The sequence below is a fragment of the Eumetopias jubatus genome, unplaced genomic scaffold (assembly GCF_037043125.1).
Source record: "Eumetopias jubatus isolate StellerSeaLion01/CBP00866 unplaced genomic scaffold, mEumJub1_p1.0 scaffold_8, whole genome shotgun sequence".
Classification (NCBI taxonomy): Eukaryota; Metazoa; Chordata; class Mammalia; order Carnivora; family Otariidae; genus Eumetopias; species Eumetopias jubatus.
In genome coordinates, this window is record NW_028274814.1 from 8770605 (window position 1) to 8798369 (window position 27765).

Below are 27765 nucleotides of genomic sequence, written 5' to 3' on the forward strand. Positions count from 1 at the left end.
TAAGGAGGAAGAGGAGGTGGTGCGGTCCCACAATACCAGGCGGGAGGGCCGTAGGCGGTTTGTATCCGGGCTGAGAGGTGCTCGGGTCCTCCGCGGACTTTGCTGCCTCTGTCTCTTTAACGCGAGAGGAAGCGATGCAGAGGGGTGGAAAATGGCAGAGCTGCAGATGTTACTAGGGGAGGAGATCCCGTCTGGCCAGAGGGCGCTGATAGAGAGTTACCAGAATCTGACCCGGGTGGCGGACTACTGTGAAAACAACTACACACAGGTGAGGAGCGCGAGCGCGCGGGCGGGCGCTGGCGGGCCGGGCCGAGGATCCACAGCCTGCCGCCCGAGTGACCAGCCCACTGGGCGGGGTGGGGAACTGCCCTAACCTCAGCGGCTGCCTCAGCCCCAACCCCAACCCCAACCCCAACCCGAACCCCCAGCCGGGGAGAGCAAGTGGCCGGGCTGAGGGAGTCGGGCTGCGATACAGGAAGTGGCTGTGGTGGTTGAAACCGATAGAAGGGGAGAGAGAAAATGGGCGAGGGAACCCGGAGCTCGCCGCCGCCGCAGCCCGGCGCCCTCCTGCTGTCCGCCTCCCTTCGGGCTGGGCCCCCCGGGTCGCGCGCTGCCCTCGGCCGCCTTCCATTCGCTGGACTCCTGTGTGGGAGAGCCGCCTGCCCCTCGGTCCCGAGAGGGGTCTTGGACGGGGAGAGGAAAGGGCAGGGACGAGGCGCGGGGAGGAGCGGCAGAAGGGAGAGGAAAAGCGGGGTGTGTGTCGGGGGAGGGTGGGGTGGGGGCGATTATGTCAGTTCAACCCAGAGGGTGTGTCTTTTATTTATTTATTTTTTTAAAAAATTTGTCATGAGTCACATTACACAGACCTCCCCGAAGAGAGGAGGAAGCGAGTGGGGAGTGAGGGAGGGCGTGTAAGAGAAGTGAATCTCAAAATTCCTTTAAATTTGAAGGTTTGTAAATTTGCCTGGCTGTCCGTTTTCATGTCGGGTTTTTTCCCCCTCTCATCATTTTCACTTCCGCCCCACCATCATGTATTCTAGAGGTTGTTAGGACTATCGTTATTATAAAACGTAAATTGTTCTTAACTACTTGGAAAAATCTTACTCTCTCTTCCCCAAAAGTTCTTCAACTGTTGTCTTTATAAGTAACTTAAAGTAGAACGGTTGTAACCGCCCGTTGCTTATTTTCTGAGGTTTTTCTCTTTCCGACCTAAGTAAATGCATAGAATATGAATCCGGATAGATTAATAAGCTATAACCCAAACGTGTTTTGAAAGAATCGGGTTATTGCGATTCAGAACTTCAGTATTTACAGAAATGCCTCCCATGTGATTATCATTTTTAAGAACCAGTAGTTTTCTGTGTTGGCAAATGCTTTTAGTTTTAGGAGATACTGTTTTCAGAATATTTTGAATATTTCTCAATTTCCATATTAGTAACATTCTATCTTCAGTATCAACAGTAGGAGTTTATCTCATAAACTTCTTCAAGCTTTTACTTTAGTAGGACTTCTGATAAACTTGTTGAATGCCCACCACGGTCTACTGTATTGCTTGTTTTTGCAAACTTTGTAGTTAGCCTTTTAGAAAAATATTCTAAAATCTATAGGAACGTGAATATCGTTTTCAAAGAGAAAAGTGGTCTTGTAGTTTCGATGTTAACACATACAACGCGTATGCAAGCTGACAGGAAAAGCCTTAAAATTGAGGTGAATCTCAATGTATCCCCTGATAAGGCTGAAGGTTTTGAAGATTTTGAAAGTCAGAGTAAAAGCACAGGAAGTTAATTTGCCCCCAATCCAGAAAAGTCATTTCTTGTAGAAGTCAGTAAATAAGTACTTCATAAAAGGGTGGCTTCTTTTGTTTTGCGTGTTGGGAAATCTGACAAATGTATGGTGTGGTAACTGCTATGTGTTGGCAAATGCAAACGTGTTTTAACTTGTCTGTCGACTACTTTTTTTTCAGGTAGTTGTGTGCTGTAAGGTTTTTATTTTTTTCCTCCCTGAGCTTGTTTCTCTTCTCTTGCCACTATCATGTAGCTCTGAAACACTTTTAAACTTTATTGGTAATATTCCTAGTTAAGATAAATCATGGTATTTCTCCTGTAGTCTCTGTTAAACATGTTAGTACCATGGTGCCATAGCCATTGCCAGTGGCCCCAAATTGTTTTTGGTTGTTCTAAACTTGACACCAGTGAGGTATTCTGATTTTCCTGTGGTGGGGGGGGGGAGGGGGAGATGAAATTCACACATAATGTTTATTTTAGTAGCCTTGAAACCTTGGGCAGCATGATGCAGGCTACTAAGTGCCTTCCTGAGACGCTCAGGTGAGGTCAGGCTCAGAAAGGCTCAGAAGATGATGGAGACTGTGGAAGTTGATATAGTAGCTGTCTTTGTGAAATGCTGTGCTGCTAACTTTGGTGCTGTGAATAGGAAACAAATAGTGCTAGGAATATCCATTTAGATGTCTTTTGAGATCTTTCTATATCCTTTCTGTGACCCTGATTGGGTTATAACCAACATCCTACGTAAACATGCCACCTCTCGGGGAAAATACGCAGTCACTTGTGTTTTGAGAATTTTTTATACCCAAGATGAGTTAATTTATTGCCTGGGTGATTTTTATCCTGAGAGTTCAATTTTCGTTTTGTTTTCCTACAGTTTGGAAGTACAGTTCAGCTCAGGTGAGTTGTTTAGCAGACAAGTTCTTTTGGCTGTAGTGCAGTTGAGCCTAGAGCACGTTCTCAGCTCGTCGGGTCCTGTTGACTTTAATTATTAAATTGTTTTATTAATGGCAAAACTTCTCAAAAGAGTATTATTGTAAAAAGGATGGTGCTTTTGAAATTGCTATGGGGAAATAATACTCAAAATATAAAATATTTTTTATAAAGACATGAGGAATAATCTTTGCCTTTTTCTGTCTTTAGTTTGAATTTTTCTGGTGGGTTATGTCAAGGACAATACTCCTCAACTTGCACACACTCTTCTGGGCAGTTCTCTTTGCTCTACTTTAGGGTCTGTATTGCCTTTGTCATGGGAACTGTTTTGGGGAATAGGAAGGTAAGCTAAGTGAAAAGGAGTAGAAACTGCTTAAGAAAGGTTTCTCAGCATGCAGATTGCTAGATTGGGGAAAGACGTACAAGTCTTCCATACAACTTGTTAATTTAATTTTTCTGCCTGGCATTCCCCCAATCAGAGCTACATTTGGGTTAACAAGTATATTCCTTTTTTTTTTTTAATCTGGGACTTTTTTTTTTTTAAGATTTTATTTATTTATTTATTCATTTGTCAGAGAGAGAGAGAGAGAGAGAGTGATCACAAGCAGGGGGAGCAGCAGAGGGAGAAGCAGGCTCCCTGCTGAGCAAGGAAACCCATGCGGGACTCCATCACAGGACCCTGGGATCATGACCTGAGCTGAAGGCAGACGCTTAACGACTGAGCCACTCAGGCGACCCTAACAAGTATATTCTAAAGTCTGGGAGTATGAAGTGTGAAGGGGATATCATCAGTGAGCTACTTAGTTTACCTTGTTGTCCTTTTTCCCTGATGTTAGCTTATGCTCATTGCTCATTATGCACATTTGATCTTGGAAGGCAGGTAATTTTTGAGAGGGAATACTTTGGAGTAGGTAAAAGCTAACATTTGTGATACTGTACAATGCATGCCAGTTATAAATAATGTCAATTACTACAGTAATTCTATGATTTTCTTTTTTTTAACAGATGATCAGTCTGCAGTTCAGAGGCATCAAATACCTAGCCTAAAGTTCTGTATCTTGTATTAGACAGTGTCTGGAATCAAACCCATATTTTCTAATTCCATATCCTCAGTTCCTTTTTTTTTCTTTTTTTTTAAAGATTTTATTTAATTTGACAGAGAGAACACAAGCAGGGGGCGTGAGAGAGGGAGAAGCAGGCTTCCCGCAGAGCAGGGAGCCCGATGCAGGGCTGGATCCCGGGACCCTGGGACCGTGACCTGAGCTGAAGGCAGACGCTTAACGACTGAGCCCCCCAGGCGCCCCTCCTCAGTTCCTTTTAATGAATACTGACTGAATGGGGTATTTACCTCAGCATAGAGGATAAAAAGCTGGTGTGAAGAGGGTACTATAATCGCTTCTATTTATTGAGTACCTACTCTGTCATAGTCTTTGCTGGTTGATTTGTATTATCTTTAATCCTTACAAAAACTCTCCATGATAGGCAGTATTCTCACAGATGAGGAAATTAGAAGTCAGAAAAGTTAAATGAGTTTTGTTTGATTATACAGTTAGTAATTGGCAATCAGGGTTTCTGCCTAACTCTGAGAGGCTCCAGAGGCTACACTCTTACTTTATCACACTGTCTCCAGACTCGAATGAATCTAGAACTCAAGAGACTAATTCAGGTATGTCATGGGAGGGGCGCCTGGGTGGCTCAGTCATTAAACGTTTGCCTTCAGCTCCGGTCATGATCCCGGGGTCCTGGGATCGAGTCCTGCGTCGGGCTCCTTGCTCAGTGGGAAGCCTGCTTCTCCCTTTCTCACTACCCTTGCTTGTGTTCCTGCTCTCTCGCTCTCTCTCTGTCAAATAAATAAATAAAATCTTTAAAAAAAAAAAAAAAACGTCATGGGATAGATAGACTCTTGTTGGGCAAGTCTAGGAACCTAACAACTATTTAATCGTTTGTTCTGAGTTCCAAGTTGGAAATATAAGAACAGGTATGTTTGTAATATGGGGGCTTCCCTTCATCACCAAAGTGCTGAATTATAGGAATCAGGCTAATTTTCATTGAGCTTAGTGGATTCTTTTCCTTTCTGTACATCCTTGTCTATTTTTAAAATTCGGATTCAGCTTTGCAATTGTGATAAGAAAATCTGTAGAATAATTAGTGGAAGTTAACAGGGGCATCAGGGTGGTTCTGTCAGTTAAGCTTTCCCTTTGGGACAGGTCATGATCTCCTTGTGCTGAGATTGAGCCCCATATTCCTGCTCAGCGGGAAGTCTGCTTCTCCCTCTCTCTCTGCCCCTCCCCCTGCTCATGTTTGCGCGCGCTCTTTCTCTCTCTCAAATAAATAAAATCTTTAAACAAAATTAGTAGAAGTTAACAAAAAAGTCTTGAAATATTATGGTTACTTCTGATTTCCACATGAACTAGATTCAGGTAAAGACAGTCAAAATGATTAAGGAGATTAGGATGGATTGGAAATGATGTAATTCTTAGAATTGCGCTTTGCATTTTGAGTACAGCAGGGGCTAGTGTAATTAGAGATCTAGGTTGGAAATGTAAATGAATTAAATAGGCTTTTAGTAATGTACAGTGTGGTGACTATAGTTAATACTGAATTGTGCATTTGAAAGTTGCTAAGAGAATGGGTCTTAAAAATTTTCACCACAGGTTGGGGCGCCTGGGTGGCTCAGTCGTTAAGCGTCTGCCTTCGGCTCAGGTCATGATCCCAGGGTCCTGGGATCGAGCCCCGCGGAGCCTGCTTCTCCCTCTCCCACTCCCCCTGCTTGTGTTCCCTCTCTCACTGTGTCTCTCACTGTCGGATAAATAAAATCTTTAAAAAAAAATTTTTTTCACTACAGGAAAGAAAAATATTACAACTGTGTGGTGACGGATGTTAACTAGATTTATTGTGGTGATCATTTTGCAGTATATACAAATACTGAATGATGTACATGTGAAACCAATGTTAACGACATTATAGTTAAAGTAAATACAGGGCTTTTTAAAAAATACTTTGTTTGAGAGAGACCGAGTGAGAGAGTATGAGTGGGGGAAGGGGCAGAGGCAGAAGGAGAAGCAGACACCCCCTTGAGCAGGGATCCCCATGTGGGGCCTGATCCCAGGACCCCGAGATCACGATCCAAGCCAAAGGCAGACGCTTAACCAACTGAGCCATGTGCCCCAGGACTTTATTTTTAAATTTTATTTATTTTTTCAAATCAGGGCTTTAGGTAATTTTATGGCAGATCCTCAATTAGTTGTTAGATTGATCTATACCATGCCACAACATGTTTGTTTTTTATTTTTTTAAAGATTTTATTTATTTGCCAGAGAGAGACACAGCGAGAGAGGGAACACAAACAGGGAGAGTGGAAGAGGGAGAAGCAGGCTCCCCACGGAGCAGGGAGCCCAACGCAGGACTTGATCCCAGGGCCCTGGGATCATGACCTGAGCTGAAGGCAGACGCTTAACGACTGAGCCACCCAGGTGCCCCACAACATGTTTATTAATGTTGCAGTGAAGCAGATAGGATCTGACCTTGCATATTAGGTTTTAACAAAAGTCCATTCATAAGGATAGAATATTATATCAATTCTTAATAATAATACTCTCAAGAATACAGATTATTTTTTACGGCTGTATGTCCTTTGAAAGTTTGTGTTAAAACTAATGTCCTGGAACGCCTCGGTGGCTCAGTCAGTTAGGCGTCTGACTCTTGGTTTCCACTCAGGTCATGTAATCAGGGTGGTGAGATGAAGCCCTGCGTTGGGCTCTGTGCTCAGTGTGAAATCTGCTTGAAATTCTCTCCCCCTCCCCCTCTAACCCTCCCCAGTCAAAATAAATAAAGTCTTTTTTTAGAGATTTTATTTATTGGGGCACCTGGGTGGCTCAGTCGTGAAGCATCTGCCTTCGCCTCGGGTCATGATCCCGGGGTCCTGGGATCGAGGCCTGCCTCTCCCTCTCCCACTCCCCCTGCTTGTGTTCCCTCTCTCGCTGTGTCTCTCTCCGTCAAATAAATAAATAAAAAAAATTTTTTTTGATTTTATTTATTTGACGGAAAGAGAGAGAGAGAAGTGAGAGAGGGAACACAGTAGGGGAAGTGGGAGAGGGAGAATGAGGGTCCCCGCTGAGCAGGGAGCCCGATGCGGGGCTCAATTCCAGGACCCCGGGATCATGACCGGAGCCGAAGGCAGACGCTTCACGACTGAGTCACCCAGGTGCCCCAAAATAAATAAAATCTTAAAAACAATAAATAAAACTAATGTCTTCTCCTTTTTCTTTTTGTAACCTTCATACTAGTAAGAACTTTACCTGTGGTGCTTTGATCTAGTCCTGATCTGTTGAGATCCTGAGTTTTAGCATGCTTGTGTCTTTTGGACATCCTGGTCCCTCAGGATAATGACACTTTTTAATTCCTTCTTTGTGCTTCTGCTTCCTCCATTTGGTTCTGATAGCTGAAGAATGCTAATACTTCTTTAGTGGAAGAAAGGTATTTGAACAAATGGAGGTCTGATCTGTGCTTGTGGTTGGAATAACCCTGCCATTTCCAATCCAGCGTAATCCCAATTATTTAGAATAAACCTATATATCTGTCTTGAGTGAAATTTGACCTAGGAATTACATCTGTGAGTTAACAGACAGAAATATATTAGCCAGAAAGGAAGAGCACTAACATTGGGAGAAGAGGTTGAATCAAACATTAGATTATGTAGATGTAATTCCATAAAAATTCCATGTTGGTATGAAAAGTAAGTTTAAAGTAATAGTTAAATGCTAATTCAGGGGCATTAAAAAAGTTTGAAGAGTGCCTGGCTGGCTCAGTCAGTCTGAAAAGCACGCGACTCTTGATCTTACTCTTGAGCTCTGAGTCGTGGCTTTGAGCCCCATGTTGGCTATAGAGATTACTGGGGAAAAAATAGAAAAAAAAAACTTAAAAAAAAAAGTTCAAATTTTGGGGGAGTTGTATAGTTTTTCTAATGTCTTTTTGTGTCGATTTTGATCTCCATTGAAGTGTTTGATTTTAGAAGAAATAATAGTCAAACCCCAGAACTAGAAACTTTTTATTCCCTAATTGTTTATTAAGACACTATATCAAAAAATAAGGGATTTAAAAAAAAATTATAGCATTAAGCGGTGCCTGGGTGGTTTAGTCGGTAAGCGGCGAGCTCTTGATCTCAGGGTCATGAGTTTTCAGCCCTGTGTTGGAGCCCAGTATGGAATCTACTTAAAAAAAAAAAAAAAAAATTACAGCATTGAGAAGAGAAAACATTTGGAAAATAGTAATTATTGGATTTTATTTTTATTTAAAGTTTTTTTTTTAAAGATTTTATTTATTTATTTGAGAGAAAGAGAGAGAGTGAACATGAACAGGGGGAAGAGGGAGAAGCAGACTCCCTGTTGAACAAGGAGCCCGATGCTGTACTTAATCCCAGGACCCTGGGATCATGACCTGAGCTGAAGGCAGACGCTTAACCGACTGAACCACCCAGGCATCCCTGGATTTATTTCATTTCATTTCATTTCATTTATCTGAGAGCAAGAGAGTGAGAGAGAGCATGACCTGGGGGAGAGGCAGATGGAGAGGGAGAGACAGACTCCCCGCTGAGCAGGGAGCCGGATGCAGGGCTCCATCTCAGGACCCTGGGATCATGACTTGAGCTGAAGGCAGAAGCTTAACCAACTGAGCCACCCGGGCGCCCCTGGATTTCATTTTTATTTTATTTTATTTTATTTATTTTTTTAAAGATTTTATTTATTTGACAGAGGGAGAGAGACAGTGAGAGAGGGAACACAAGCAGGGGGAGTGGGAGGGGGAGAAGCAGGCTTCCCACCGAGCAGGGAGCCCGATGTGGGGCTCGATCCCAGCACCTTGGGACCATGACCTGAGCCGAAGGCAGACGCTTAACCGACTGAACCACCCAGGCGCCCCTGGATTTCATTTTTAAAGGAAATAGCTGATCTGATCATTTTAACAGTAAACATTAATTCCTTAGAAAGGAGACTTGAAATTTTCTATTGAAGTTCTTTAGTGTTACCACTCTGTGTCAGCTGAAATAAGTACACTTAACTTTGGATCTACTAATTTTCTCTATTTACAAAATGAAGTTTTCTTAGACATAGTTCGTAGTAAATTGAAGTTTGTGAAAAAATCTGAAGGCAAAATAAAACATCCTTAGAAAGATGTGTATTTGTTATGAAATAGATTCTAATTTTTTTTAAAGATTTTATTTATTTATTTGACAGAGAGAGAGAGAGAGAGAGCAGGAACACAAGCAGGGGGAGTGGGAGAGGGAGAAGCAGGCTTCCCGCAGAGCAGGGAGCCCGATGCGGGGCTCGATCCCAGGACCCTGGGATCAAGACCTGAGCCGAAGGCAGGCGCTTAATGACTGAGCCCCCCAGGGGCCCCAGATTTTCTTTTTCTTGATGAGTCGATTTTGTCAATTGTGTGTTTTCAAGAATTTGTTCATTTCATCTAGGTTATCCAGCTTGTTGGTGTATAATTGTCCATAATATTCTCTTACAATTTTTTTTTTGGTCTGTAAAATTAGTAGTAATGTCCCCACTTTCATATCTGAGTTCTATAATTGGATCTTCTCTTTTTCCTTCATCTAGTTAAAAGCTTGTCAGTTTTGTTGATCTTTAAAAAGAAAGAAAGAAAGAAACCAGGCCTTGGGCATGGATTTTTCTCTATTGTGTATCAATTCCCTTTGTCCTTTATTTTGGTTCTGATCGTCATTATTTCCTTCCTTTTATGGTCCTTAGTTTGCTCTTTCCTAGTTCCTTAAGGTGTAAAATTAGGTTATTGAGTTGAGATATTTCTTCTCTTATAATGTGTTTAGAGCTGTAAATTTCCCTCAGCACTGCTTTTGCTACATCTCGAATTTCGGCGTCTTGTGTTTTCATTTGTCTCAAAGTATTCTCTAATTTTCTTGTGATTTCTTCTTTGGCCCATTAGTTGTTGTTTAAAAGGGTGTGATTTAATTTGCACATGTTTGTGAATTCTCCAGTTTTCTTTCTGTCACCGATTTCTAGTTTCATTAGGTTATGATAAAAAATACTTCAGATGAGTTTAGTCTTTTAAAACTTATTCATACTTGTTTTGTAGACACCATAGGGTCTGTCCTGGAGAATGTTTCATAGGCGCTTGAGAGAACTGTGTTCTGAAGTCGTTGGGTAGCATGTTCTCCGGGGCCTCACTGGTCTGTGCTGTTGTTCCGCTGTCCTATTTCTCTGGTCTCTCTCTGGTTGTTTGATCCATTATTGAAAGTGGTGCATTAAGATCTCCAACTAATACTGTATTTGTCCCTTCGGTTATGTGAATGGTTGCTTCATAGATACTGGGATCTGTCCTTTGGTGTATGAGTCTCTTAAGAGACAGCATGTACACTTGGATCTTTTTTATAGATTTATTTATATACTTGGGTATTATTTTTATATATATTCCGCCAACACCGCCTTTCATATAATTACTGGTAAGGGAGGATTTACTACTGACATTTTGCTGTTTGTTTTCTGTTTCTGTGTGTCTCAGAGAGTTTTTGTCGCTTATTTCCTCAATTACTGCTGCCTTTGGGATTAGTTGATTTTTTATAGTGACATGTTTTGATTTCCTTTTGTTTAAATTCTTTTTTTTTTTTAAAGATTTATTTATTTATTTATTCATTTATTTGACAGAGAGACAATGAGAGCAGGAACACAAGCAGGGGGAGTGGAAGAGGGAGAAGGAGGTTTCCCGCCAAGCAGGGAGCCCGATGTGGGACTCGATCCCAGGACCCCGGGACCACGACCCGAGCCGAAGGCAGATGCTTAACGAGTGAGCCACCCAGGCGCCCTCCTTTTGTTTAAATTCTTTATGTATTTTGTTTGTGGTCTGTTTCTTTTTGAGTCAATTCTGATAATTTTTAATCTTTGAAGGAAATTGACATTTCATCTGAATTGTCAAGTTTTTTGGCATGAACTTGTTTATAACATTTCCTCAGTAGACTTTTCACCTCTGTATAATCTGTAGTGATGTGATCTTTCTCATTCTTTATAATGGTAATTTTTGTCTTTGTTTCTCTTGATCACTTTGGCTAGAATTTATCAGTTTATTGATTTTTCCTTATAGAACCAATTAAAAAAAAGAACCAATTTTTTTTATTTCATTGATTTTACTTATTTTTATTTATTTTTAAAGATTTTATTTGAAAGTGAGAGAGAGTACAAGCTGGGGGGAAGGGCAGAGAGAGAGGGAGAAGCAGGCTCCCCACTGAGCTGGGAGTCTGACACGGGCTCTGTCCCAGGACCCCAGGATCATGACCTGAGCGGAAGGTGGCTTTTAAACTGACTGAGCCACCCAGGGGCCCATTGTGTCTTCATACTCACTTACGTTTTCTTCTGTGATGTCTAATTTTTGTTAATCTCATCCCACGTATTTTACATCTCAGACATTGTCACTTTATCTCTAGATGTTTGATTTGGGTCTTTTTAATCTCATGTCTACTTTTTAAACATGTGCTGTACATTTAAAATAGCTTTTAATTTCCTGTTTGCTAATTCTAGCATCTTTGTTCTCAGTTTCTGTTGATTGCCCTTTACTTCTGACATGGCAGATGATTCCATTGATATGTTCTGGTTTCTCGCTGACAAGTATCTCTTTATGATACGGTTGGTAATATCTTTGGTAAACTTTCATGTTCCATTCACTGCTTGTTTTAAAGGTTTTATTGACCATAATGTCTAGTTTTAACTGAACTACCCCTCACAAAGTAGCAGATATGCCTAAAAAAAGATTACTTTAAAAAAACTGAATTAAATATTGTATTAGAAGTGCAAGCCCAAACGAACAACAAGAAAAAGCCAAAATGACAGTTCTTCTGTGGATATTGTGATTTATAAGAAATACATATTTGGTTCCTGGCAGAGAGTTTTTAAAACCCTTTGACTTTCTTAACTGATCAAAGCAGTGACGACGTCTTCTGCTTTTCATAACTAGCCCCTTCCAACCGTACCCGACTTTATGTTAGCGCTCTGACTTCTGGAAAGCCTCTAAGGGTGGAGGCTGGCTGCCTGGAGAACCACCCATGTGATTAGAGGGTTGGGATTTTCAGTCCTACTCTCTCCTACCTCAGGAGAAGGGAGAGGGAAGAGGGACAGGAGATTCTGTCCAGTCACTGAAGGACAGTGATTTAATCAATCATGCCTGAGTAATGAAACCGTCATAAAAATGCTGAATTTACTGGTTCTGAGAGTTCGGTTTTGGCAAACACATGGAAGTTCTGGGAGGATGGCATGCTTGGAGAGGGCATGGGAGCTTTGTGCCCCTTCCCCCCATACTTTTCCTTATTTGTCTCCTCCATCTGGCTATTCCTGGGTTATTATCCTTTTATAATAAGATGATACTCTAGTGAGCAACTCTTCCTGAGTTCTGTGAGCCACAAATTAAAGCAATCAAGGGAGGAGATTGTGGGAACCTTTGATTAATAGCCGGGTGGTCGGAAGCACAGGTAACAACCTGGATTTGGGATGGCATCTGAAATGGGAGTACAGCAGTCTTATAGGACTTCTTATTAGTTGGCCCTTACACTGTGGGATCTGACTGTATCAGACTGAATTGAACTGTAGGACACTGATGGCCGTCCCTGGACAGTCAGAGAGTATCTGGTCACAGAAGTGTTCAGTGTTGTAGGAGAGTAGAGGAGATACACAGGAGTGTTTTTCTCTAAGATGTTCAGCTTCAAACTGTTCAGAGCTCCTTGTCATCCACATGAGGTTGAACAGATGGTTTAATCAAATCTAGTAAGAAGTTGGCAAAGTCAGATTTATTAAAAAGATTCCTACTGTGGCCACCTTTTTATAAAAGCAAGTTAAGAGCCACTGGCGAAACAGAAGAACCAGACTTGGTGAAGAAGCCGTTTGAGCAGGTGAAAGCTAAAGAACTCAGTGTCTGCATAGGAGATTCACCAGAGGGACCAAGGAAAGATGAAACGGGGACTTGCAGGGTCTGGATCCAGATGCGGTGCCCTTTCAGGCTACCTGTGTGTATTGACTTTGGTGGTAGGATGCCAGTGGGCATTGTTACCTGAGGATGTTCTCTGTCACTTTCAGATCTAATATCTCAGAAGAGTAACTTAATGATACATATGACAGAGACCGTTATTAGACTGTGAAGAAACATATGAAAAACAGGAAATTGTAAAAGGGAAGAAGGACATTGGGAGAGGGAGGTAAACACAAACATTTTGGGAACAGTGAGTTTCTTTTCTTGGGTAGCTAGGAAAAAGTCAGTCTGCCCTTGAGCATGTTGTCTGGAGTAATTAGGAAAAAAAAAAGTTCTTTATGCTCTGAAAAACTTTGAGAATTTAACTGGAGAGTGTGTATGACAGGTTTTCTCTATGTAATGTCTACATTGGCCTTAATTTAGTACCTGCACCAAGTCAGAACCATTTCCCTCATCTGAATTTTCTCAGGCTTTGTTCTGTTTTTAAAGTATTATGAATAAAATGTAAATAATTTCAAACTTTTTTAAAAAATATTTTACTTTTATTTTATTCATGAGAGACAGAGACAGGCAGAGGCAGAGGGAGAAGCAGGATCCCTGCGGAGCAGGGAGCCCGATGTGGGACTCCATCCCTGGACACTGGCATCATGACCTGAACCGAAGGCAGATGCTTGAGTGACTGAGCCATCCAGGCGCCCTTCATATTTTTTATATAAATGGTGTGGCATTAATATTTCTTTATCTAGACCTGGTGAATACAAGATTGTTTAATAGATTTTTTGTTTGTTTAGCTGCGAAGAAACGTTAACTTAAATTTTCCTGGGACTATGTTATTAGCCTGTCATAATTGCCCATGATTCTAGGTATGGCTTTATCAGCTCCTTTATCACTCTAGCCCAAAACACAAACTTTTTTTTTTTTTTTAAAGATTTTATTTATTTGACAGAGAGAGACACAGCGAGAGAGGGAACACAAGCAGGGGGAGTGGGAGAGAGAGAAGCAGGCTTCCTGTGGAGCAGGGAGCCCGATGGGGGGCTCGATCCCAGGACCCTGGGATCATGACCTGAGCCGAAGGCAGACACTTAACGACTGAGCCACCCAGGTGCCCCAAACTTTTTTTTTTAATCTTTGGCATACAGAAAGACCTGGAAAAGTGCATGTTTATTACCTAATTTGTGTTTGTAGTGGATCACTAGAAATCATCCAAGAATTACTCATGTATTTCCATTTTGGTGACAGGTGTTGTCGTAAGCATTTAGCATATGAGGGTGCTGTTCATCCTTACTTGTGACTGTTCTGAATTAATTGTGACAAGCTAATAAGAGCTTTTGAAAGTTTCATTCCAGGCTTCTTGAGCTAATATTTTGCCTCTGGCCAGTGGGGTAGACTGCACATTAATTTTGATACTCTTTAAAGACATGTGCGCAGTTACTGTTCATTTAAGCCAGATGGCATGTGTCAACTCCTGTTCCTGGAAAGGGAGAGGTTTTTTTGGAGGGGGAGGGGCCTTTGTAGTAAAACCTTACGTGTCTTCTTATGGAGCTCTTCTCTTTACATAATAAATTAGTACGTGTCTTCTTATGGAGCTCTTCTCTTTACAGGAATTTGTACTTATAGAAGATTTTCATAGCACTTTAAGCACTTCTTTCACTTACGAAGAGGATTCTTAGGGGATTGGGCACAGATGGTTTTGTATGTAAATTCTTTTGCAGTTGTGCAGTAGCAAGGAATCATTGATAAAGTTACATAGAACGAATACTGTTTTTTAGGATAAAAACAAACAAGAATTCATAAGAGAAGGAGTAAGTGGCCCTTTTATGTTTTTACCAAGCTGCTTACAGTCAGAATCTGAGTCAGGGGATTGGCTGGCTCTGGACAGAACTCTTAATGATGGAGTGTCGCTGCATTTGGAGCCCCTTAGAAAATTGCTCTGATCCAGAGTCAGCCATAGGTAGTCTTCTCTACACGAGCACCGTGAATTCCAGCGCTTGGCTTTTAACGTGCATCATGAATCACCTTACCTTGAAGTTTATTTTTCCATTATAATTTTTATTTTTTTCAAGCAAGTACAGGTAGGTAAGTGTTTGAATTCTGCAAGCATTTGGTTTTCATTTATCCTGACTAAATCCTAAGCTGCTGAACTTTAGTGACACTTTTTGATTTTCACATCCATAACTCCCAGGAATTTAGGATGTGAATTTGGGTATTGGTAAAGTGGCTTTTCTGTGTTCTTATTTTCTTGGTAATTGATCTTAAAAGTATTATTTTACTGGGATGCTTATCAACATTTTCATTTTTTTCAAGGTGTTGACTTTAAGGTGAAAACAATTTCAGTGGATGGCAATAAGGCTAAACTTGCAATTTGGGTAAGAGTTTTAAAAATGTATTTTGTACAAGTATTCAACTTGTATTTTTTAAAGAAGCAGAAGTTGATGTGTGTAGAGTTCTAGAGGGAAACAAGTTGTATTAAATAACTTTTGGACAATTTGTTGGTTAATGGATAAACAATAAATGGCTATGTCTTATATTGGGTAATGAGGCAGAGACTTGTTTCACTTACTCAGAATTTTAAAATATATAATCCCTTGAGAATACTTAAAAGCAGAATAAAGTATAGAAAAATCATCTTATCTGCCAGAACGGATTATTGCTATTGAATATGTTTCTTTAAAGTTTTAAGAAGACAGTGTATACTCAGCTAACACTGAAGGCAGTTGTTGGGGAGAAGGGGATGAAGTGATGCTCAGGAAAAAAAGTATTTTTCATGTTAGTCTGTTAGTATATTCCTGAAATTTGAGTTTGCCAACTTTGGATCTATTTTCTACTCTCAGTGCCTAGTCTTTACTTACTGTCCTTTCATTTCCCTGTGAACCCAAACATTCTGATACATGTTGCTTTCCTAAGACCTTTTCATGATAGTGCTGACCAAATAAAATAGCAATAACTGTCAAAGACGTCCAAGATGCTTAGTGTCTATCTCTGTCTGCCCGTCTCTCTCCCACTCCTGTCTACCTACCTACCTACTTCTCTCTCTCTATCTAAATGATTGCCAATAGATTACATTACATATATAATTTATAAAACTATGCTCTTATATATCGGATTCCCACATATACTATGAGAACTAAATATATAAATACGTTTTTGTTACATGGGATAATTGGAACTGGTTAGCGGTCATCACACTGAGATGTACTTCAACATGGTGATGAAGTAGTAACTGGGCATCGGTTACAGATTGAAACAGCACGTGTTTATGTATTGTATGATCTGATTCATTTTCCTGGCATTCTCCGAATGGCATATTATTTCTAATACACATTTCATCCCAAATAACAAGTAACTGTGTAAGTGTGTCTCATGTTTTTCTGTTAATTTTTTTCTAACATGCAATACTTTACACGATCGGTAGCCTATTGGCCCCCTCCCCAAAATATAATTATGATATTGATAAGAATAGTAATGTCTAGCAAAAAACAATTTGGAAAATGTTGGACTAGGCCATAATAAAATATATCGAACAGTTTAAGAATGCTAGCTTCTCCCTGTACAAAAGTGGGAGCCTGATTTTCCGTATACTTTTCATGGTTGAATTTATCCCTTCTTTCTGCCCTTGCTACTGTTTTGTGAGATATACGTGTTAGAATAGGATCTAAGGCTTGGTGGTTTCCGTGAGATCTTTCTTTTATGCAAGAGGTATTGTTAAATTTACTTTTTAGTTCCTGTATAATAAAAAGGTTGGCAGGTATTACTGAAGTGACATCTTTATCATAGGCGTATAAATATTTTTTTAAATAAGAGGCTCAGTCTCAGAGCCCTGAGACCCTCATGACCTGAGCTTAAATCAAGAGTCAGAAGCTCAACTGACTCAGCCACTCAGGTGCCCCAAATGTTAATGTTCTTGTGTGTGAGTGTGTGTGTGTGTTTGTAATACTAACTCTGTCATGTGCTGCAAATATTTTTTTCCTGTTTGTCATTTGCCTTCAAATCTTGTTTAGGATGAGTGAGTGTGTGTATGGGGTATGGATGGTGTGGGGAGAGATGTTCTTGCCATACCAAGGTTTTAGTATTTTTGTGGTCAGACCAGTTTTTTTTTTTTTTCATGAATTTGGGTGTTACGTCATATTTAGGAAGGCCTCCTCACTCATAAATAGAAATACATGAGTCCATTGTTTCCTCTCAGTTCCTCTCCTGCTTCGATGCTTCTCCTAGGATCAGTCAAATAGAATAATCAAGTACAGCCCTGTCCTCACTGCTCCTAAAAGTGCCGCACACACATCACGGCCTACTTGGCACCTCTAAAGCTATTTTTCTCTATATCCTGCCCTCACTTCCACTCCCACGTTTTAATATTTAGTCTTTCCAGATCCTTCCTTGTCCTTTGTCCATTTCTAATCTTTAATAATCTCTTTTCTCCTCTCCCATCAGAGAAGAAAACCACAGATAGTAAGCTCTGCTTTTCTTATCTTACAAGGATGCTATTACACTTATTGCAAATTCCTATCTTGAAAACAAAAACAAGCAAAAATCTTAACTTTTGACTATGTAAGCCTATAAATTTTATAGGTGTAATATATTCTGATCCAATATTGTGGCACAGGGTGTTTGCTCAAATTATCATACCTACTTAAACATTTTTATAAGTGGATCCAAAAAAATCAAGACTCTAAATAGCTGGACTAATTTAAATATTTGTGTATAAAGTGTCAGTCGTGTAGTATTTTAACATTAAACATACTATATTTTTTTTGCTCTAGTCTTTTTTTGTTTTGTTTTTAAGATTTTATTTATGAGAAAGAGCAAGAGAACCTGATCAGGGGGAGGGGTAAAGGCAGAGAAACAGACTGGATACTGAGCACGGGGCCTGACATGGGGCTCAATCCCAGGATCCTGAGATCATGACCTGAGCCGAAGTCAGACGCGTAACCAGCTGAACCACCCGAACCACCCAGGTGCCCTGCTCTTGTCTTCATGTTTAAAACACTTTATGGATATTTTAACTAGAACCACAGTTCTGATTTTTAAAAGATTTATTTATTTGTTTTAGGGGGAGGGGCAGAGGGAGAGAAGGAATCCTCAAGCAGGCTCCCCGCTGAGCGCAGAGCCCCACATGGGGCTCTATCCCAGGCCCCTGAGATCAGGACTTGGGCTGAAATCAGGAGTCGGATGCCCAAGGCACTCCACAGTTCTGTTTTTTATGTTGTGTCTCAGATCAGTTACTATAAGTTGATCTCAGTGAATATCAAGGGAAACAAAATTCATATTCAAATGCTTTCCGCTGTTTCTGGATATTAATTTATTATAGTGTGGATACGGATTTGTTATGAAAACAATTTTTCTGTTACAACCAAAAGTCTTGTGACTAAAATATTTCTTGCTTGGTCCTTGCCCTAACCTATATCACATTATCCAAATTATAATCTGCTTTAGATAGTAAGTACACGTCACTTGAATCACCTTTAATTTATATTACTGTTTTTTGAAAAGTTGAGTCAATATGCAAATTGAATAATTTTAAATATCAGAGGTTTTGTAAGAAACTTTGAAGCAAAGGGAATTTTTGTAAAGAGAGAAATCATTTTTATCATAAATTTATCTGTTTAGAAAGTTTAATTTTGTTAATTTTTTCACTTCAAGATGGCAGGGCTGGGGGCAGTTTCTGTAGTGGTGAGAGTCTGGAAGCAAGGACATTCTGCATTTATGTAAGCGTAGCTGGGGAAGAGTAGTAGATTTGCAGAGTGGTTTACTTTGAAAGTTATTTTCCTCTTAAGTTTCTCTTCTGGGGCCATAAATTACTCATATATTCTCTACCTGTTGCTCTTATATTAAAGCAGTCTCTATTTTGGCCAGGGACAGAAAGTAGGTAAGTAGGAAAGTAAGTAGCTGGAGCCCGTCACTGCTGGTTTAAAATGCCTCTGCAATCTTATAAACCTCTTAGAGGTTATGAACATGTTTTCTATCTGAAGGAGCGTCTGCTTGCCCCATAGCTAAACTCGGATTTACAACCATGAGACTGGCAGCTAAGTTGATGTTTGACATATGTCTTCACTTTTCTTCAGGTTATTTGATATTAGCAGAGTGGAAACTTTTTCTTACAGGGCAGATGGTAAATATTTAGTCTAATCCTAAGACAGGCCATGTGGCATTGTATAATCGAACAGGCCTGGCTGTGTTCCAGTAAAACTTTATTTAATAAGACAGGTGGTGGGCGGAGGGAGCCGTTTGTCAACTGCTGCTTTGCATAATCTTAGGTATCTTGAAGCCACAGTCCAAGGATGGTAGAAAGAAGACAGAAGGAACCAGGTCCGGAAGTACAGACTTGTTAATTAGTTTGGGTTGGTTGGTTGGTTGGTTTCCAAGGAAAGTTGAGCAACTATCCTGTGGCAAGAATTGCTCTAGGCACTGGGGTTAAACCGATGATTAAGCAGATGAGGTCTCTTTCCTCACGAAACTTGCACTTCCTAGCTGGTGTGCATCTTTTATGTTCCTCTCCCCCAATATGTGTCAGAAACATGTGATAGCAAGTGGTTTGGTTTTATGCATTTTCCGAAAAGAAGATATAGAGAAAATACTTTTAAGAGTCCAACCTAAAAATTGCTTACCTAAAGTAAGACACTCCTGTAATTCTCTTTTAAAACAAAATAAGTGGTTCTCAGTCTTGATTCTACATTAAAATCACCCAGGAAGGCTTTGAAAACTTCTGTCTTACTGTAGACCAATTAAACCAGAATCCCTGGGGGTTGGACCCAGGCATTGGAATTTTTCATTTCCCAGGAAATTTCACTGTGCTTCTGAAGTTGAGAACCATGGCTTTCAAGGAAATGGGTTTCATGTGTGATAAAAAATCTTGAAGAAATACCCCTTTACTTAGATGCATTTTTCTAGACATGAGTCAGCATTTATTTTTATTTTATGTAACCCTTTTCAGTAAGAGAATGCATCTAATTTAAATTTCAAGTTTTAAATGAGCTTGTGCATGGATATTTTTAATAATGCTGTTTGACTTTCTACTCTTAATACTATTTATACTTTTTAAATTTAGTAATAATTGGTTGTCACCTTTAGGATACTGCTGGTCAGGAGAGGTTCAGAACATTAACTCCCAGCTATTATAGAGGTGCAGAGGGTGTGATATTAGGTAAGGTTTTACTTTACGATACTGCTTTAAGGATATTATTGTTTTATTATTGCAGTTTCTGATTTTCCTTATCTGTGAAGGTCAGTGAGTTTTTTTTCTTCAGGTATGTATTTATGTAACTTGAAGTTATATTAGCTTCATTTAATACTAATGAATATTTAAACATTCAAAATTCCTTTTCAGTCCTTTGTCTAGCAATTAAAAGAGAAAGATCAGATTAATTTATTTGGCTTAAAAGCACATGTTGATGAAGACATAATTAAGGATTAATCGACATGTAATTGGTCTGTCTGAAGAGTGTTACCAGAAACTGATCTTCAGTCAGCAGTGCATTAACATTTGTGTGCGTTTATAAAGGAAGAAACATGCTAGTTGCGTAGTTGAATCTGTTTTATGAGTCCTAAAAAGTCTAACAAGGCACTTAACATCATTGATTCATAATCATACAGAATTTAAAAACCAAATGTGGATTCTCATTGTAAGTTGTTGAAAAGTACTTCTTACTAATATTCCTGGGAAAGTTTTAAAAATAAACATAAATAGTGAGATTTTAGGTTCATTTCATTAATTTAACAGCAACTTTTATTTTGGTTTAGCATCTTTAAGTTTAAAAAACACCTTTTTTTAAAAAAAAACCCAACATTTATTTATTTGACAGAGAGCAGGAGAGCACAGGCCGGGGAGCAGCAGAGGGAGAGGGAGAAGCAGGCTCCCTGCTGTTGTTTTGCTTGAATTCAGTTTCAGTTATCACCCAGGATATAATTTCATTTCTCTCACGGTGTGTCTTAAGGAAATTGAAGTGTGTGTATGTATATGTTTATTATTATTCTTTAATACACTTGTTTCTTCCATCTGCCTGAGTAGATACTGAATGTTCAGCATTTGAAGGCTTAGAAACAGACTTGCCTATATAGAAATATTAGTTTGTAGTGAAATATCAAAAATACAATGCCATTGCTTCGTATTTTTAATGCTTATTTAATAAGTGACCCTTTTTATTTCAGTTTATGATGTCACAAGAAGAGATACCTTTGTCAAATTGGATAATTGGTTAAATGAATTGGAAACATACTGCACGAGAAATGACGTAGTAAACCTGCTAGTTGGAAATAAAACTGGTAAGGTAAGAAGTCAGACATTTGGCATTTTGACTGTATTTCGGTAGCTTTTCTTAATCCTTATATTTATCTTTTAAGAAAATCGTGAAGTCGATAGAAACAAAGGCCTGAATTTATCCTTTCATTAGTAATGAGGAATTTTAAAATGGAGTTTTTGCTACATTTTTCTCTTTATGAACAGTAAAATGTATGTACCTAGTTCATCATTTTCTTGTGCTAACTGTAGAGCCAGGTTCATTTTTCCTTCTGTGTAAAAGAAAAAAAAGAATCGGTTCTCATTATGTGAAGTTGTATAGGACACAGATCATTCCTGTCAGGACACAGCGCATTGGGCAAAGCCGGGCACCCAGTGTGTGTTGTACCTCGCTGGTGCTTGTACTGGCAGCAGTGGTACCACCTGGGAGTTTGTTAGAAATGCTTCATTTCGGTCGCAGCCCAGCTTTTCTGAATTAGAATCTGTATTTTTTTTTTTTTTAAAGATTGTATTTACTTACCTGTCAGAGCAGAAGCAGGGGGAGTGGCAGGCAGAGGGTGAAGCAGGGTAAAGCAGGCTTCCCGCCGAGCAGGGAGCCTGAGGCGGGACTGGATCCCAGGACCCTGGGACCATGACCTGAGCCGCAGGCAGACGCTTAACCGACTGAGCCACCCAGGCGCCCCTGGAATGTGTATTTTAACAAGATCTTCATGTGACTTGAATGCACATTAATACTTGAGAAGCATGGTAAAATAGGGTTTGGCAGACTATAGCATGGGACCAAATCTGGTTCCACCATTTATGTTGGAACACAACCTTGCCTGTGCATTTACATGCTGTGTGTGGCTGCTTTTGTGCTTCATGGCAGAGTTCAGTGGTTACAGCAGAAACCATATGGCATTGAAAGCGTAAGATATTTACCATCTGGCCCTTTACAGGAAAAGTTTGTTGACCCCCTGTCTAGAAAAGTGGACAAGCTCTATCACTGTGGAGCTTTTTTAACGTTACAGGTTCCCTGGGCCTTGTCACAGGTCTGAAACTGGGCCTGGAAGACCGTTTTCTAAAACCATCCTAGTTGATTCTGATGTGAAGCCAGCTTTAGGAATTACTGGTTTAGCTATTCCACTGTTAGAATCTTTTAGGAATTAGGAAATGGAAATAAAAGAACATCATCTATAGATAGAAGCAGGGTGCTGTAAGTGGAAGGTAATAGGCAGTTTTAGAAAGGAATTGAGTACTGCCTTTTCTGTTTACTTGCTGGGTGTCCTTCATTTTGATACATTAGTTCAGTAAACGTTTACTGAACACTGAGACTATAACAAACAGATGAACAAAATGGACAAAGTCCCTGCCCTCATGAAGCTTACATTCTAGTAGAGGAAACAGACTTAAATAAGTAAGTAGTGCTATGAAGGAGAGAGAGTATGATGGCGATGGGAGGTAATTAGGGGAAGTTCTTTGAGGTAGTGCCATTGGAACAAGAATCCATAAAATGAAGATCTAGAGGGAGAACATCTCAGGCTGACAGAATAGCAAATATTTCCTGAGGTAGGAACGAGTTTAGTGTGTTTAAGGGATAGGAAGAAAGCTTGTGGGCTGGGAGCATAGTACATGTTGGGGGCAAAGGTGGTGACGGTGGGAGTGAAATTTAAAAGGTCATGTTGGGCCTTGTAGGGTATGGTAAAGAAATGGATTTTATTCCAAGTGTGGAAAGCAGGGGAGTAGTGCTGTGATCTGATATTCTTCTAAAAAGACCTGTTTGTACAGAAAATGGTCCATGAGAAGCAGAAGCAAGAGGCTTGTCATGGCCCAGATGAATAATGCTGGTGCCTTTGACTATGGGAGTGGTTGTGGGTGGCTTCCGGAAGGTTGGCAGATCTAGGAGATATTTGGATGGTAAAGGTGACAGGCTCTGCTAATAGATTGGGTATTTTTTTTAAGGATTTTATTTTTTTCATTTGACAGAGAGAACTCAAGCAGGGGGAGTGGGAGAGGGAGAAGCAGGCTTCCTGCCAAGCAGAGAGCCCGATGCGGGGCTCGATCCCAGGACTCTGGGTATTGAGGATAAGGAAAGAGAAATCAGGGGTAACTCTGAGTCTCTGGCATTTAGGATGAAGACATTGGATTTGACAAGATGGAGAATGCTGGTATTTTTTAAAAGACAAGTTTCATGCAGGGACACCAGGGTAGCTCAGTCATTAAGCGTCTGCCTTCGGCTCGGGTCATGATCCCAGGGTCCTGGAACCAAGCCCCTCATTGGGCTCCCTGCTCGGCGGGAAGCCTGCTTCTCCCTCTCCCACTCCCCCTGCTTGTGTTCCCTCTCGCTATGTCTCTCTCTGTTAAATAAATAAATCAAATCTTAAAAAAAAGAAAGGAACGTTTCCACGGAGTGGTGAGAACAAAAACCTAGTTAGAGTACAGTTGACCCTTGAACAATGTGGGGTTAGGGGTCCTGACACATCCCCCCCCCCCGCAAGTTGGAAATCTGCGTATACCTTTGACTCCCCCAAAACTGAACTGCTAATTGCCTGTTGACCTGAAGTTTTACTGATAAAGTCAGTTAACACATGTTCTGTATGTTGTGTGTATTACATACTGTATTCTTACGGTAAAGTTAGAGAAAAGAAAATGTTATTAAAATCATAAGGAAGAGAAAATACCTTTTCGGTACTGTCCTGTTTATTGTAAAAAGCCGTGTGTAACTGGAACTGCACAGTTCACACTGGTGTTGTTCAAAGGTCAGTTCGAGTCTGAAGAGAAAATGTGAAATAAGGAAGTGGAAACGGCTTACATAGGTTAAGTTTTGATGATAATTTTGCTTTGAAACAGAGGGAGAACCCAGGTGCCTTCTACAAGAGTGTGTGGGCTGGAAGGCAGGGTGGTTGGTTACTTGGTTGGTTAGTAAGATGGACAGGAATTTTGGCAGGCTTTTTAAAGCTGACTGATGTGATCCAGTAGTGAGGGCACATGATTCTTCAGTGAATGAGAAGGGATGGGATCCGAGAAGTAGAAAAGGGGATGCTCCTAGATAGCAGCAGGGACAGTTCATCCACTGTCACAGGAACGAAGGCAGAGCCTAAGGTCACAAATGCAGACAGGTTGGTGACTCTCTCGGTGGGATGATCAGTGCTCCTGTCAGATCGTTTCTATTTTTCTCAACATAAAGTTAGGTCATGAGCTGAGATAGAGGAGTTTTATGATACAGGAATAAGAGAGTCATCTCAGATAGTGAAAAAGGTAATTATTAGAGAAAGGTAGGATTGGGGAGCAGGGCTCAATGTCCACATGCGTTTGATGGGGAGCATAAATGCCAAAGGAGACCAGTGTCCATGGTTGTATATCATTTATCCAGTCACCTCTAGCTGCTTGGTTGCAGGCACAGAACAGCCCGACTGTTGAGCTTGGAGCCTGAATTTCCTTATTCTGAAATGGGAATAATAATCTGTTTTGGGGGTTCATTTTAAGAACTAACTGAAAAATTAAGAAGGAACTTTAGCATCATATTTGAGTAGGGCTTTACAGTGTACAATTCTATCACAAAATTCTGGGCTTATATACCCCTCTTCTTGTGGATAGAATTTGAATAGCTCAGCTTTGAGAATTGGGGGAAATTCACGAATATTAAACCTCTGGGGAGAAATTGCTCATTTGCCTCTGCATATACTGCCGGTTGATATTTATGCCATAATAATTTCCCATGAAAACATTGGAATATGACCAGAAAAGAATAGACTGACAGTTTTTTCTTGAATTTCAGAGGGAAGTGCAAAAACCTGTGATGGTGTACAGTGTGCCTTTGAGGAACTTGTTGGAAAGATCATTCAGACGCCTGGACTTTGGGAAAGTGAGAACCAGAATAAAGGAGTCAAAAGTACACACAGGGAAGAAGGCCCTGGAGGAGGAGCCTGTGGTGGTTACTGTTCTGTGTTATAAACTCTGGGAAACTCCATCTCTTGCATATTTGATCACATAGTTACATCTTTATATAAACTTTTAACTGCTATTTTAGGGACCTTGCAGAACATTAAGAGGATTACACATCATGACCAAGTGGGATTTATCCCAGCAATGCAAGAGTGGTTCAACATGGGAAAATCAGTCAATGTCATACACCACACTAATAGAGCAAAGGATAAAAAGCACATGATCATCTCAATAGATGCAGAAAAGGCATTTGACAAGATCTAATACCCATTTATGATAAAAAAAAAAAAACTCAAGAAACAAGGAATAGAAGTGATCTTCCTCAAAATGATATGGCCATTTATGAAAACTGCAGAGCTAACATTATACTCAATAGTGAAAGACTGAAAGAGTTCCCTCTAAAGTCGGGAACAAGAGAAAGGTGCCCATTTTCTCCAATGGCATTCAACACTGAAGTAGAAGTGCTAGCCAGAGCCATGAGATAAGAAATAGATATAAAAGGAATTCAAACTGGAAATGAAGAAGGTAACTATTCCTTTTTACATGATTCCATGATTCTATATCTGAAAATTCCAAAGAATCCACAAACTAATAGAGTTAATAAACAAATTGAGCAAAGCTGCAAGATACAAGATGAACACACAAAAATCAGTTGTGTTTCTATTTGTGTGCAATCAGCAATCCAAAAATGAAATGAAGAAATCAATTCCATTTAAATCGTGTCCAAAATAATAAAATATTTAGAAATAAATTTAAACAAGGAAGTGAAAGACTAAAAATTAGAAAAATTTGGTAAAAGAAACTAAAGGCCTAAATTAATGGAAAGAAATCCTTAGTTCATAGGGAGGAGGACAGTATTGTTAAAATGTCAATCACACCTAAACCTATAGATTCAACACAATCTTTCTTAACAAAATTCCAGTTGGCCTTTTTTCTTAGGAAATGGAAAACCCAACCCTCAACTTCCTGCGGAATTGCAAGGATCCCTGGATAATCCAAACTAATCATGAAAAAGAAGAAAAGAACTGGAGGACTGTGATTTCCACAACAAAGCTACAGCGGTCGAAACAGTGTGGTACTGGCAAATCAACAGACTGGTAGTCTAATGGAAGAGAATTGAGAGTCCAGAAATAAACCCATATGTCTACAGCCAATTGATTTTTGACAAGGATGCCGTATTCCAACCAACTTGGAAAGAACAGTCTCTTCAACACATGGTACTTGGACAACTGGATTTCCTTGTGTGCAAGAATGAATTCCATTTGTGAGTAGAATGACCTCTACTCATACCATATACAAAAATGAACTAAAAGCTGATCCACAACTTAAATATAAGAGCTAAAACCATGAAACTCTTAGAAGGAAACACGGGGAAAATGTGCATGACCTTGGACTTGTCAATGGATTCATAGATGTAACACCAAAAGCATAAGTAGCAAAAAGAAAATGATAAAAGATACATTGGATTTCATCAACATTAAAAACTCCTGTGCATTAAAGACATTATCAAAAAAGTGAAGAGACAGTACACGAAGTGGGAGGAAATATTTACAAATCATTATTATAATTTCTTTTTTGAGAAAGAAAGGGAGAGATGGCAAGAGCATGAGCAGGGGAGACGGGCGGGCGGGGGGGGAGTGAAAATCTTAAGTAGGCTCCACACCCAGCACTGAGCCTGACGATGGGCTTGATCTCACAACCCTGAGATCATGAGCTGAGCTGAAACCAAGAGTTGGGATGCTTAACCAACTGAGCCACCCAGGCACCCCTACAAATCATCTATCTGATAAGGGTTTAATATCCAAAATACACAAAGTACTCATTAACAACGGGACTCAACAACCAAAAGACAAACAACCCAATTAGAAAATGGGCAAAGGACTTGCATAGACATCTCTCCAAAGAAGATAGGCAGATGGCCAATAAGCACATGAAAAGATACTGAACGTCGTCATTAATTAGGGAATTGTAAATCAAGCCACACTTTGCCACTACTAAGATGGCTATAATCAATAAAAGAAAAAGTAACAAGTGTTGGTGAGGATGTGCAGAAATTGGAACCCTTATACATTGCTGGTAGGATATAAAATGGGGTAGCCTCTGTGGCAAGCAGTTTGGCTGTTCTTCAAAGAATTAGCATACAACTCACCAATTCAACTCTTAGGTATATATATACTGAAAGGAATTGAAAACAGGAGCTCAAACAAATATTTGTCCACCAGCATTATTTACAATAGCCAAAAGGTGGAAACATTCCAAGTGCCCATCAACAGATAAGTGGATAAACAGTGCTGTTTATACACGATGAAATATTAGTCATAAAAAGGAATGAAGTTTTGGTGCATGCCACGTCATAGCTGAACCTTGAAAACATTGTGCTAAGTGAAGTGAGCCAGTTACAAAAGAACAAATATTGTATGATTCCACTTATATGAAATCTCTAGAACAGGCAAATTCATAGGGATAGAAAGTAGATGAAGGTTAACCGGGACTAGGGCCGTGGAGGGTTACTGCCTAATGCTTATACAAATTCTGTTTGGGGTGATGGAAAATGTTTAGAAACAGATAGTTGTGACAGTTGCACGTTCAATCCAATTCAACGGCTGACAGTGTGAATCTGATTAATGCCACTGAAAAATGAGTGAAATGACATTTTATATCTTTCATATGTATTTCATCGCACGCAAATAATTTTTAAAAAGAGTTGAACAACCAGTAAAGCTGTTTACCTGTAGCATGATGCGATTGCAAATAATATGATTAGCAGGTGCGCCAAGTGCAACAAAGGGATCACCTTCGTAGAAGTTGCTTCAAATTCCAGTTGTCTGGAAAGTGATGTGAAATAGATCACTTGCCACAAAAATATACCCAAGTAAATAACTTTTCACTCCCAATATCTGTGTGTGTTGCAAACACTACTGAAACACTATA

The 27765-nt window shown here is 39.9% G+C and overlaps 1 protein-coding gene across 1 annotated transcript; it reads left to right on the forward strand.

Moving 5' to 3' along the window:
• On the forward strand, positions 1-27728 carry LOC148163636 (uncharacterized). Its single transcript, XM_088025510.1, has 6 exons — positions 1-268; positions 10376-10514; positions 14985-15046; positions 19746-19818; positions 20823-20941; positions 24668-27728. The coding sequence occupies exons 1-6, from the start codon at positions 152-154 to the stop codon at positions 24881-24883; spliced, it is 726 nt and encodes a 241-aa protein (XP_087881636.1). The 5' UTR covers positions 1-151; the 3' UTR covers positions 24884-27728.
• Positions 27729-27765: the final 37 nt, after the last annotated feature.